Source organism: Cataglyphis hispanica, chromosome 12 (assembly GCF_021464435.1).
Source record: "Cataglyphis hispanica isolate Lineage 1 chromosome 12, ULB_Chis1_1.0, whole genome shotgun sequence".
In the NCBI taxonomy this organism is placed as follows: domain Eukaryota; kingdom Metazoa; phylum Arthropoda; class Insecta; order Hymenoptera; family Formicidae; genus Cataglyphis; species Cataglyphis hispanica.
The window spans coordinates 5,607,721-5,620,309 of NC_065965.1; the positions used below are offsets into that span (position 1 = coordinate 5,607,721).

Below are 12,589 nucleotides of genomic sequence, written 5' to 3' on the forward strand. Positions count from 1 at the left end.
GATGCATGTCTATAGTAACATGTGTACAGTAAGTTTCATGTAATTGTAATATTATTCTTAATCTCAAGCTATTAATATCATTGCGTTGCTAAAGCTAATTGATGTATTTACGTCTCTTTAATTTCATCATCTCGATATCTATATCTTTTCATCGATGAATCTAATATCACTGCTGTGCATTATTGCGCGAAATATACTTTTTAAATTACAAATTTATAAAAGTAAATCATTTTTATTATATTTGTCGTATACCGGACTAGTCGAAAAAGTTGAGAAATTAACTTTTAAAATTCTAAATTATCTTTTAAAATTCTCAGAAAATTCTAACATTCTCAAAATATATGTTTATATTTGTAAAATATATCTCTAAGACATATATATATATATATATATATATATATATATATATTTAAAAAAGATATATATATTTTATTATATATTTTTATTAATTTTATAAAATTGTTTCATATATATCTCATGCATATATATATGAGGAAAGAATATGCTTATGCGATTACGCAAAGGAAAAGCAAAACATTCGAGGTCTTTCTCTTTACTTCCTACTTATTTAACGAATCATGTTACATGATGCACCGACTGATATATTCAGTTCAAGGTGAACTACACTCTCCGACACCATAAATAGTAAAATCGTAACGTGGAGGGCCGCGAACAAGGGTGGGGTCTATCACTCTCGAAAGAAACGAGATTATTACAGACAATAAGCATGTGTGTTCTGTTGTGTAACGCAGTGGTCTCCCGATCGCACGCGGACACGATCGAGAACCTGAACGAGAACCTGATCGAAAGGCCTCGAAAGGTTTGTGAGCGGCTAAAAACACGTCGAACGAATTAACGATCAGTCGATCAGTGTCGCGGCTCTGAAGTCGTCGATAAGCTTTCGGTTGTGCGTATCATGGAATTGATTTGGACGCTCGTTCTACTCCTCGCACATCCATCCCAGCCGTCGCACCTCGAAGTGGTTTACCAATGGAAATATCTGGATTGGGTTTGGCCAAATATACCTCTGACAGGAAAAAACTACACACTGGGCAATGCCTTCACGCAAGACGTGGATATCGACAGGCAGGGTCGTGTGTTCGTGACGAGTCCGCAGTGGTTGGATGGTGTACCAATTAGTTTATCTTTGGTGACTAAGGCGCATGGATCCGGCGGTCATTTACTCATACCATATCCCAATTGGTCCTGGCACACGCCGTTTAATTGTGAAAGCATTATATCTGTCTACAGAGTGGCGGTAATCTTGCAGCTGATTTTAGGCTGGGTTTAATCTTAGCAAAAAAAATTCTGAATACGGAATGCTTAAACATTCAAAATTATTAAAGATTTTTTCGCTCTGTAAATTAGGTATTATGTTTTGTAACAATAAAATTGATGGGATTAATCTTTAGATCGACGAATGCAATCGCTTATGGGTGGTCGACACCGGCAGAATAATGGGAGATGCAATTTGCCCTACGAAAATATTGATCTTTGATCTTGCCACGGATCAGCTAATCCATAAATACGTGGTACCGGATGATCAAGTATTGTACGGGAAAGCGGCATTAGTTACGCCAATCGTCGATGTCGGAAAAACGTGTCTCGATACTTATCTCTACGTGGCGGACGTGGATCAAAATGGACTAGTGATTTATGACTTGTATCGCGACTATTCCTGGCGAGTAAACAACACGCGTGGTAACGCTTTTGGCCCGGATGAGGATGCTATGAATATTACAATCGCGGGCGAATCGTTTGATTTAACCGATGGTACGCTCGGTATGTCATTGTCGCCGTTGGGATATTTTAATCACAGGTATTAATATTAATTACCGTCATTCGGATATAAGATAATTATAAATGTTTGATTCGAAGCGTTATTTAGATGCGATTAAAATTTTATTCAATTTGACATCGTCATTTCGAAAATGTACAAATTATATTTCGTAAAATTCGATTTTTTGTTTATCATAATAATATATGGAAATTAATATAACTGTTTACACATTTTTTTAGATTAATATAATTTTTTGTTTATTGACGAAAAAGATGTAAAAATTTTTCTGAAAATATCGATCAAAGTATGTTTGTTTATACATTGTTTATAAAAAATAGCTCGCTTTGTCACGTATGTTTATCTTTATTTTCAGATATTTGTATTTTAACTCACTTGCCAGTTATTATCAGAAATACACTGACACTTTTTCACTGACGCGAAGCGAGTTCAGAGAGCCGGTGGTATTTCAATCAAATTACAAGCGCGCGAGCCAAGCGGGCGTGCAGGCAACCTCTCGAAGAGGCGTAATATTTTTCCAATTGGTCCAATTAACTGCCATTGCCTGTTGGGACATCGGGAAACCATTTACTCCGAAGAACGTCGTGATAATAGCACAAGACGAGGAGACTCTGCAGTACGTGAGCGGCATTAAGGTGATCACAAATAGGGCCGGCGAGGAAGAATTGTGGTTCAATACCAACAGGCTTCAGAAGACGATAAACATGAGTCTCAAGTCGACAGAGACAAACTTTCGAATAATTAGAGGTACGGTCGACGACATTATCCGGGGTACAAATTGCGAGCCGTACGGCGTAAGAACGGCAACACCAGACACCGTCTTTTGGCATCAAATATAACTTGCGTCAAGACTAGAAGATATCTATCATTACTTCACCTTTGAAACATTTCTGTATATCATTTGAACATATCATTACGCGCGAGAAGTGAAATCGTCGAGCGTTAAAATTAAAAAAAAAAAAAAAGAATTACGCATAAACGGCGCCGCTTTTATACAAAACTTCTCTTCCCTCCATTACGCTTCGCGTCCAGAGACGGATTTGCGACTAAAAGCGACGGATCGTTTGCGTATCCGCGCACGGCCGGATAGAAGGACGGAGTGGCAGCCGGTCCTGCGAATGACAGCCGGAGCGTGTAGCAATTTAGTTAACCGTTTCATTGCTACCTTTTGAGATGTAACGATGAGGTCTGTCGGTGACACGAGCGCCGCCGCGAATCCCGAATGTTTCGACAGGGCGGCTTGACGCCACGCTGAATAAGTTGGGGGGAAGGGGGAAAGAGGAGAGGAACGACGCGATGAATTTCTTGCCACGGCGACTCGACAAAGTTTTACCGAGCTTTTACCGGTGCGCCGCCGATTTCGCGCGGATGGCGGAATAAATGCGCATTCACGGGGAATTGTTCGCGTTACTCTTCCCCCCCTTGAGATACCCAATAGGGCGCGCGCAATTCCGGGAAATTCGTGTCACCTACTTCTCTTTCCACGGGGCGCGATTCGGCGTGTGACTAATGGCGGCATATTCATGGCGCAGCCTCGTCCCTTTTCCGGTGCCCCCCGCGACACCACCACCTGATCCTCCCTCTTACGAAGCTCTGGCAGTTAACCTCAGACAACCCCTTCGTCGCGATAATATACGGCTGCCCTTAAATTTTCGTTTCCCTCCGGCGTGCTTGCTTGGCCTATCTCACCACGTGGAGCAAGAGAGCCACACGTTCTTCTTCCCAGAATAACTTGGCTCACCCCTGCGATTATTATTGCGAGGTCGAGCGTCGATTTTTATAGCGATCACGTTGGCACATTTATAATGAGAATATTGTGAGATATAAAACAAGTCTTTTGCGATCAAAGTAGTTACAACTTAAAGATAGGATGCAGAATTTAAAGTAGTTACATTTCATCGCGGATGTATCCACGGCGCAAGAAGAAAATGTCTCAAATCGTTTTTACGAGGGTAGTTTGAAAACGATTTTACGAGAACGAAATAACAGTTCGAAATTTCGAAATAAATTTGTATCTCTGTTTTACTGTTTTTGATATACATAACTACTAGCATTTGGCAGTGATATTCGCGCGTATACGAGTCCGAGTGACCCAGACAGTGCTTTACGCTCGCCGCCGACGATGTAACATCGCGGAACGCGCTTGTCATTCCAAGGAAAGGCACGTGAATTTTTGCGTGTATTATCTTGTTTTATTATGAAATGAATATTCACGAAGCAGTCACGCAATATATGTTATACTTGGTTGATTTTCAAGGATAAATGATAAATGCAATCTGTTACTTGTTATGTGTTGTTGTTTTTAAAAATGCGTTATTATATTATTGCTAATAACAAGTTTTTTATGCAACATCCATCGTCACCTTTAATTATTTTCTCAAATTTAGACATTTTTTCGCGCAATTAATTTGTGTAAATGTAACAAAAAAAGACGACAGCTTTAATAATGACATTATTCCATAATATCTCGACATCTCGACATTTTGCCGAGTATCAGTCCGATGAACGAGCTGCACACGACATTCGCGATGCGGTGCGTAATGAGCGTACGAAACATAACGAGTGCGTTACGTGACGCGGCTTCGCGTCGGGATTCTGCAATTCGACGGAATCATCGCGACATACTCTGCCGACCAATGGAACGCCAGACGAGAATTTCGGGCATCTACCGCGTCTTTATTAAGGCCGGCTCGTCTATAATTCACAGGAGCGGCCTAGGCCGGCTGACAGTGCCGGACTCACTGGCCGCATAAACACACCGGCGTCTCGCGCAGAGGGGAGGCACGGCGTGCGCGCACCGCACCGTGTGTGCCACGCATTGCGGTTGTCAGCCCTAGTCAACGTGTAATTTACTAGCGCACCCCTGGCCCCACCTCACTTTTGGCACGACGCAGATGCAGTCGCCGGTTGCCGGTGCAGCGGCTGGACTATCGCGGCGGCAGCCAACAGCAGCAGCAACGGCAACAACGACAACAACAAGGTCGGCAACAGTGAGCGTCGTTACCATTCCCACTGCTATTACCGCTGCTGCTGCTGCTGCTGCTGCTGCGACTAGTTACGATGCAAGTGGATAACGTTAGCGCACCAGCCGCTGACCACTTGGAACCCGACGACCGCAGGGCAGCTATAAACCAGCGAAGTACACACTACGTCTACCGAAACGGCCGGAACTTTCGAGCTGTCGCGCCGAGATGATCGTCGGGATTATCTACCGCTCTCATGCGTAAGCGTTTCTCGCGGAAATATCGGGAAACTTTCCGCTTTGTGAATCTTCTATCCCTCTGTCGCGCGCTTTTCTCTGAATTTATCTTTATTTCGTATTTTTATTTCGTAAATTCTTCTTATTCTACATGCAGTTGATTACACGCAATCATCAGTAATATATGTCTTGTATTAATATTACATATAATACTCTTGAAATTTTCTACATATTAAGATTTCTATATATTAAGATACAAGATTATTGAAATGTTATTTTTATTTTAATTATTTCTTACATCATGCAAACATTCCAATTTTTAATAAACGTATGTATACTTTATTTATTTATTTTTTTTATACACTCTGTGCAGTCTTTCTAGCTCTGCTGTAAAGAGAAGGTGTTCCGAGATAAATCAAATCATCCATTTTAGCTATTTGTCTTCAGGTACTCCTACACTGTATGAGCTGCACTCACTCACTTTCTCTTTCGGAATCTTGCAAGTAACTCGTTTCCTCTTACCTCACGCACCGCCCGTGCAACGCTCGGTCGAAATGACATTTACTCCGGGAACTGGTCTCTTACGTTCGCAACCGTTCGTTATCGTTAGTTCCGCCTGGTATAGCGCGTTTGCAACGTAAACACGCGTATGTATGTAGGCGCGATGATGCCTGGGTGGGGAGAGAGAGGTTGGAGAGCGCGGAGAATTTCATGCGAAGGTGCGGCTGCTTTACCTTCTGCCATTCGTTACCTTTGCCACAAATGTACGCGCGTGGCTGTGGATATACGACGGCATATACGAGTGTAAATAACGGGGTCGTCGCACGTTTCACTCCGCTTTTTTTTTTTTTTTTAAGTATTCGCACATTCGTGATCTCACGCTTCGTTGAATATCGTTACGAGAACTATTTGTTATCATTTTCGAATAAATTTTATTTTTGACACTTAAATGGAATTCTTATACGAAAGTTATCTTCACGACTGGTCGCGCTTTTACTTCAGTCGGAAAAGAGAAAATAGAGCTCGCGTGCAATTAAAATAATTTTCGCCATTTACAAGCGAAAGTGCAACGGACTAGTCAAAGTTCGGAAGAGTTAATTTGTAAAACGGCTCATTCAGTTAAATTACCTCGGATCTTTGTTATAAAACTTCCTCTCTCTTGAAAATTGCCGGATCATCAAGCGCATATCACTTGTACATTTTCGCTAAAACGCCGTAATCTCAGCACGGTACGGTTTTAGGATCCCCCTTCTCCTTCCCCAAGGATTCTTGCCTGCAAGTATGAATGCATAAACTAACTCCTACCGTGCTGCTCGCCAATTTTCGTACGTCGATGTATCGTAAGAAGAACGATCGTTGTTAGATCGCGGCCGTAATGAATAGCTCGGGTGGAAATATACCGGGTCAGATGCAGGTACCAATGGAAGACAGCCCGACGGCTGCAGCGAGCGCAGCGCAGCGCGGGGGAGGAGGTATGGGTGCAATCAGCGCGATGATAACCAGTATTATCGCGTCAACCCATCCCATGCCGTCGATCTCCGCGGCGTAATTCCCGGAGGTTCTATTTGTGACGAGAACAAGCGGCTAGTATGACGGCAATCCAGGGGATGATATATTCCGTGTTATTTATTTCTAGCGCTACCGAGAGCCTAACGATTGGCCGGGATGACAAAATAAAAATCACTTTTGCAGGAAACTCTTGAATGTTTGCGCTTTCAATCAAGCTCTCGTCCCTTCCGCGTCGACATTTATTTGTATTTATCTTTCAACATTCAGTCCAACGTTTGCAACGTTCTTTTCTAGGATATGAAAGCAGTAGTCTTAATTTGCAAGTAATTTGCAAGTCAAATCTGCATCAGTTTCTCTCTCGCGATTACACTGTGATTACATTCTTACACTTTGCTCTTACGTGCAAGTAAGCTACATTTTGATTATTTGCTCTTTACTCGCTCGTGTGCACGGAAGATAGAAGCTTCTAGAACTCGCGAGTGAGTTTTCATCGAGAGGAAAACTAAGGAAGACGCGACTAACAGCTGGATGGAACTTTCTTCACTGCGTGGCATACAAAGTAAACTTGCTAACGCTGTCCCTCGCTCACTAACCCGCTTTTCTCTCGAACGTCTCTGTTTGCCTCTACCCCGCACCGCCTAATATTTCCGTCCATTTGCACCCATACATATATCTCGCTGTGTGTATGTGCGCGCGATTTATTGTTGCGTCTCTATACTGCCAGCAAGCGCCTTATTTATTTCCATACGAATTTTGGGAAAGGAGAATAATGATTTTAATATTACTGACACGAATACATGTTACTGCAAAAGGAATTTTCCTTAATTATATAAAATCTAATTTCACCAGGAGAGTTGATTTAACGTATTAAAAACTAGATATACGTATAATATATGCAAATGTGTATTATATACATTTTTATTTCTATTTTATTTTCCTCTGAATGAATATGTTTTATTGTTCGGAGGATGATTGTCACTCAGCTCATGCCGAAGCACGTTGCAATAATATTTAACTTTCATATCGCGACGAACAAAGATTTTTATGATCTTTTGCTTAAATAGTCGGAGATAATCATGATACTTCGCTATCAGCATACTCGAATCTACCTCGTCGTTCGTTGGCGAAGTCTCTCTTGAAGTTAAATAAACCTCACATATCCTTCTTAGCGTGATGAGACACGTGTTACGGTTCTCACGAATGAATCTTTTACGTCTGACAGTTTATTCGACATCGTTTCTCGCGTTTTTCGCTCGATTGAATATCGCGAATAATAATTCCTCAATTTACATAAGAAAACGCGATAGCTCCTTGAACTTCGTATACATGTTGTTGCGCAAAAATTATTAACATCACTTTATGACAAGCGATCGCTTTTTTCCAGCGAGTGAACTGAAAAAACCTCCGTAGTTGTTTCCTAACAAGAGCCGGATTAAGGATCGGTGTTTTTATCAGTTGCGTGCGAACGCTACGTATGAAAACTTCCATCCGCTCACGCCCTGTTTCCTGCTACGAAGATGATGGCTAGATGGACGAAAGGGCGCGGAGCGAGGTGGAAGTCGGAGAGGAAGTTGTTGGACCATGTCGACTGCTTCCCAAGCCAGTCGAAGTGGACCTATCGACTCGAAACGAGTGTGCTCGACGTTAAAATCCCGGTCGCTGCTCCCGTTTCTAAGCCTCCCCTCTACTCACCGTCACATCACTCTTTCTCTCTTTCCTTTATTCCATCAACTTTCTGCCTTTCCTTCGTATGTATAGACGCGCGCGAGCGCGCTCGTGCTCGTCTATTCGCTCGTGTTAGTGTAAACGATGCAATGGGGGTGGACATGGTCCAGCAAATCCGAAATCCCCTTTTCCTCGATATAAAGCTTCATTCCCTTTTTTCGGTTTCGACCCTCCACACGGCGAGACTTCGCGCCGCTGCTACTCTGTGTGAGCAAAGTATTGGAGCCACCGATAAAACCGAATTGTAACAAACGGAATCGACACTCAAATCAGACTCTCACACGTGAAAGCGCGCATCAAGTGAAGAATTTAATTTCAATTTAGACGCTAACTTTAACGTTTGACGTATATCCCGATAATTTTAAATGTCAAGATTGAATTTTTTATTTATTATCGATTTCGGTAATTGGATATATCGATTTTAATAGAGCTTATGTTTCTTTCTTCACTAGTATATAATTTGAAACAGATTTTCTTAAACATTATTGATACCTTTCTATTTCATTTAAATCTGAGGGTGCTCTCTCTCTCTCTCTTTCTACATAAATCACTAAATATTTGTGTTACAAGATAAAATATTTTCTTTGATATTTTTTCGGAAATTATCACAAATATTTGCAAGGATATAAAATGTCATGACTGTATCGTATTAATTATTATCTACAGATATATCATCGAGAGACACATTGCTAACGAATGAGTTATATTTAGACAGCGCTGACAAAGAGGAGATAGTCGATAGGGACGGCATTTCTTCGCAGGGGAGTGACAATATTATTCTGTTTCAGGGTGTGACGGGCGACCGGCTGGCCGGGGGCGCCGCACACCTCCTCCATCTCTTCTTCTTCTTGCCACGACCACAACACACAATGTAACAACAACTACTACTACTACCACTACTACTACTACTACTACTACCACTACTAGTGTCGTCCGCGCGAACCACGTTCTCAATGTACTCGATGTGGTACGTCATCATATCCCTACTCGGTGTCTCTCAAGATGTGTCATTAAGTTTTAACGTATCTCACTCTTTTACGTTCTCGTGTCTCACAATTAGTACAATATTTATCTTCTTGTTGATGTTTTGATGGGAGACCCTTGCGAGAGGCCAAGATCTACCTTCGCCGTTAAACGAACGTGGACTCGAGAGTGCTCTGTCTATTGGCAATCGCGTTGAATTGGATGGAAGCGTTCGAAATATATATTTGCGTTATTTAGAAAATTATACAATTCAAAATTATTTCTCATAGCGTCGTCTTGACGGCGCACGCCGTGGCAGAGGCATTCTTCGTGCGCACGTACGTATTTCACACGTCATTCAACATTGTGTATACGTTTTGTATATATTCTACATATACATATATATATTTATTTACGTATATATATATATATATATATATATATATATATATATATATGTATTGGTGGATCTTCAATGTTCGCTGAATTCCGTTACAATGTGACTTGTGGTTGGTTAAGTTTCGTTGGTTTATCGATGTTCGATGTTGACTGCTATTGTTGGTTGTTAGGTGTTTAGTGGTCATTCTGTGTTGGTGCCCACCCCCTACCGACTATTCCTTACTCTCTGTGCCGATGACGAGCACCCCACCCAATTTCCGCAACACGAATTCCTAAACTTGATGTTAGAAGTTACAATATCAAGCTTGCCTGCTGCCATCTTCTCTACCGACTGGCCTTCCAATTTATTGATAGATAGGGGATGGTAAGATTTTCAATAAATATCTATTTTCTCAATAAGAGCATGCTATTAGTAATTATAAGATGGACAACTATTATAAATTTGCATGATACGGTCAAATTTTTAATTTGCGTTAATGTCGTTTACGAGATGATGCGCTGAAAGAGTTTTTAATAAAATATCTTCGAAAATTGACAGGTAAAAGTGAACAAATGTTTTGATTTATCGTGAAATTTGAATTGATTTAAGAGATAAATACATATATATATGGTATATATATATATATATATATATATATATATATATATATATATATATATATATTGGAACGAACAAGAAAAATCTTCATCTGGAAAAGAGAATTCTTTTTAAAAATTCATTTCTTGTTTAGCAATTTACAATTTAGAAAAGACCGGCATTTAATTAAAGAATAGTATTATTACATTTTATATTTAAATATTAAAGATCTAAAGCATGATATTTTATTTTATTTTTTACACGCCATTTCAATTGAGCAAGTAAGCCTACCTTTTTTTAACTTAGTCATCTGTTAAATAGCAATTTTAGTGTTAGGAGTACATCGCGGAATAAACAAACCATCAGCAAGCACGCTGATATAATGAGCAAATATATGTAAATGAATCGATAATTACATTTGCATGTAAATATTGCGCTCTAAATATGTTTTACATCTGTAACGGAATAATTAAGCTGAGAGCACGCTACACATTTGGCTCATTCTTTTAATGAGCTTGGGAAACGGTAGTAAACACTGGTCCGATGGCGGGTTAATCTGTGGTTGAAACGCTTGAATTCTTAACGAGGACGTACCGGAGAGCGGCAGCAAAGAGAGACATACTTTTTAAAACAATTACACGAGTAGACAGCATGAAATTGGATGCTTTAACGTGAATGCTAAATGTTGACGTTTCTACACAATGCGTGATGCGATTTTTATAATAATACAAAAGATAACATACATTTTGTAATGAGACTACAACTATAATTATAGTTAACAAAATACAAAATCTAAAGTTTTCCAATATTTAGTGAATTAAAAAGAACTAAAAATCAAAAAAAAAAAAAGACAGGATAAAATGCGATAAAATATGCGATGAAAATATTTATTGTGCTTTCTCTTCATTTTCTTCGAATTATGTGGTCGATCGTAGCAAATTACGTTCCAAACTTCCAATTTCCCTCGGAACTGGTCGCTGGCACTTTATTCTATTTGATAGCGATGGCGAGAGCCGTGGTGAGCAAATGGCTCCTGACAACGACGTATGTGAGAAAGGGAAGGACGCAGCTAGTCCGGAAGCATTTATTTGCCGGCGGGAGTTCTTCGTAGTTTTACAATGTGGTCGCGCGACGTTTCCGCAAAGGCAGCTCGATTCCAGACGCGCCCCGATAATATTAAAAAGTAATTGGATTGCGAGCCGAATGATAGTTGTTGCCGATTTGGTCGCGCAACTGTATGATCGAAGGAGAGACGGTAAAATCGGTATCAGAGGGAAAAGAGAGAGAGAGAGAGAGGGGAGTGAAGGAAAGGGGGGAAACAGGAAGGAGGAAGCACGGATACACAAGCGTACGTAGACCGGAATAATGGACAGTCGTTAAATTTAATTGGCACATAATTATCGGGAATCCAGGTACCAAGCAGATCACCGCACGCCACCAATCGTCGCAATCCCATTGCTCGAGCTTTAATATCGAGGAAATTTGCAGGGGGGGGGGGGGGAAGGCACACATACACATCCCACTTTGCCGTGGTAGAACAGGTCCGGCATTTGCGGTTTGTGCCGGTCTAACGAGTCTGCGAATCGACCTGCCCTTCATCCAAAATCGCGCTCTCCAACGGCCGCGTCGTTTCCTTCCCTTTTATCTCTCTGGCCGCATCAAAACGCTTGCCGCTGCTTTTATTTCTCTCGAAGCGCACCAAACGCGTCCGCGCGATCTCCCTTGACTTTGAACATTCTCATGACTAGATTGAATCCTCGCAGAATGCAATTTGTCTTGGACGCCTTTGGAGCTGCCACTGCGAGCTCGCACTGACGAGAGGCACTTGAATAAAACAATAAAGCGTTGTGTATGTGTGTGAAATGTCGGAGATGAAAAACCGTACCGGAGGCTGCGCACGCGAAATGAACAAAAGAACGAGTTAAATTAAATAAAAGTCATCTTACCCTTAATAACACGAATAATCATTTCGAGGAATCAGCATCACTAGACTTTGCATGCGTTGGTGAAACTCTGGGGGAGCGTTAAACGAGCTGTAATTAAAAGCCGTAAATATACGAGATCGCTGCAAATTAATTTACAAATCAATTAGGGGAGTCGCGTTTAGATATCGGTCGATGACATAGCCGAGAGGCGAGCATATAGTAATCTCGCACAATATATAGAGCGACCGTGGCTGCCATACTGCGGCTCGTAAGAGAGGTAGGATTATATGTTAGCTCGATATACCAATAAATAAGCCCGCCGATATCATCTTTCATTTCGATAATTATTATTCGACGCAGCGTTAATTAATTAAGGACTGAGGTCGGCAGACAGAGAGAGCCTGCCATCCCCTCCTTCCCCGTGCGCCGGCGCCACTCCATCCCGCGCATTCGGAACGGAGGCAGGTAGGTAGACGAGCCACCCGCACGTGGGG

The 12,589-nt window shown here is 41.3% G+C and overlaps 2 protein-coding genes across 14 annotated transcripts in view; both read left to right on the plus strand.

The window, feature by feature from the left end:
- LOC126853682 (CUGBP Elav-like family member 4) overlaps positions 1-12,589 on the plus strand; it is a 567,269-nt gene that overhangs the window by 171,960 nt on the left and 382,720 nt on the right. For 2 of the 13 annotated variants that reach the window (XM_050599661.1, XM_050599662.1), the window contains one exon: positions 9,159-9,198. The exons of 10 other annotated variants lie outside the window; for them this stretch is intronic. In XM_050599661.1, coding sequence (XP_050455618.1) covers positions 9,159-9,198 — 40 coding nt within the window. Of the gene's footprint in view, positions 1-9,057; positions 9,199-12,589 lie in introns of those variants that run through there. One more of the 13 variants, XM_050599674.1, reaches the window with a different exon arrangement.
- Positions 706-4,087, plus strand: LOC126853692 (major royal jelly protein 1-like). Its single transcript, XM_050599685.1, has 3 exons — positions 706-1,258; positions 1,413-1,819; positions 2,154-4,087. The coding sequence occupies exons 1-3, from the start codon at positions 917-919 to the stop codon at positions 2,635-2,637; spliced, it is 1,233 nt and encodes a 410-aa protein (XP_050455642.1). The 5' UTR covers positions 706-916; the 3' UTR covers positions 2,638-4,087.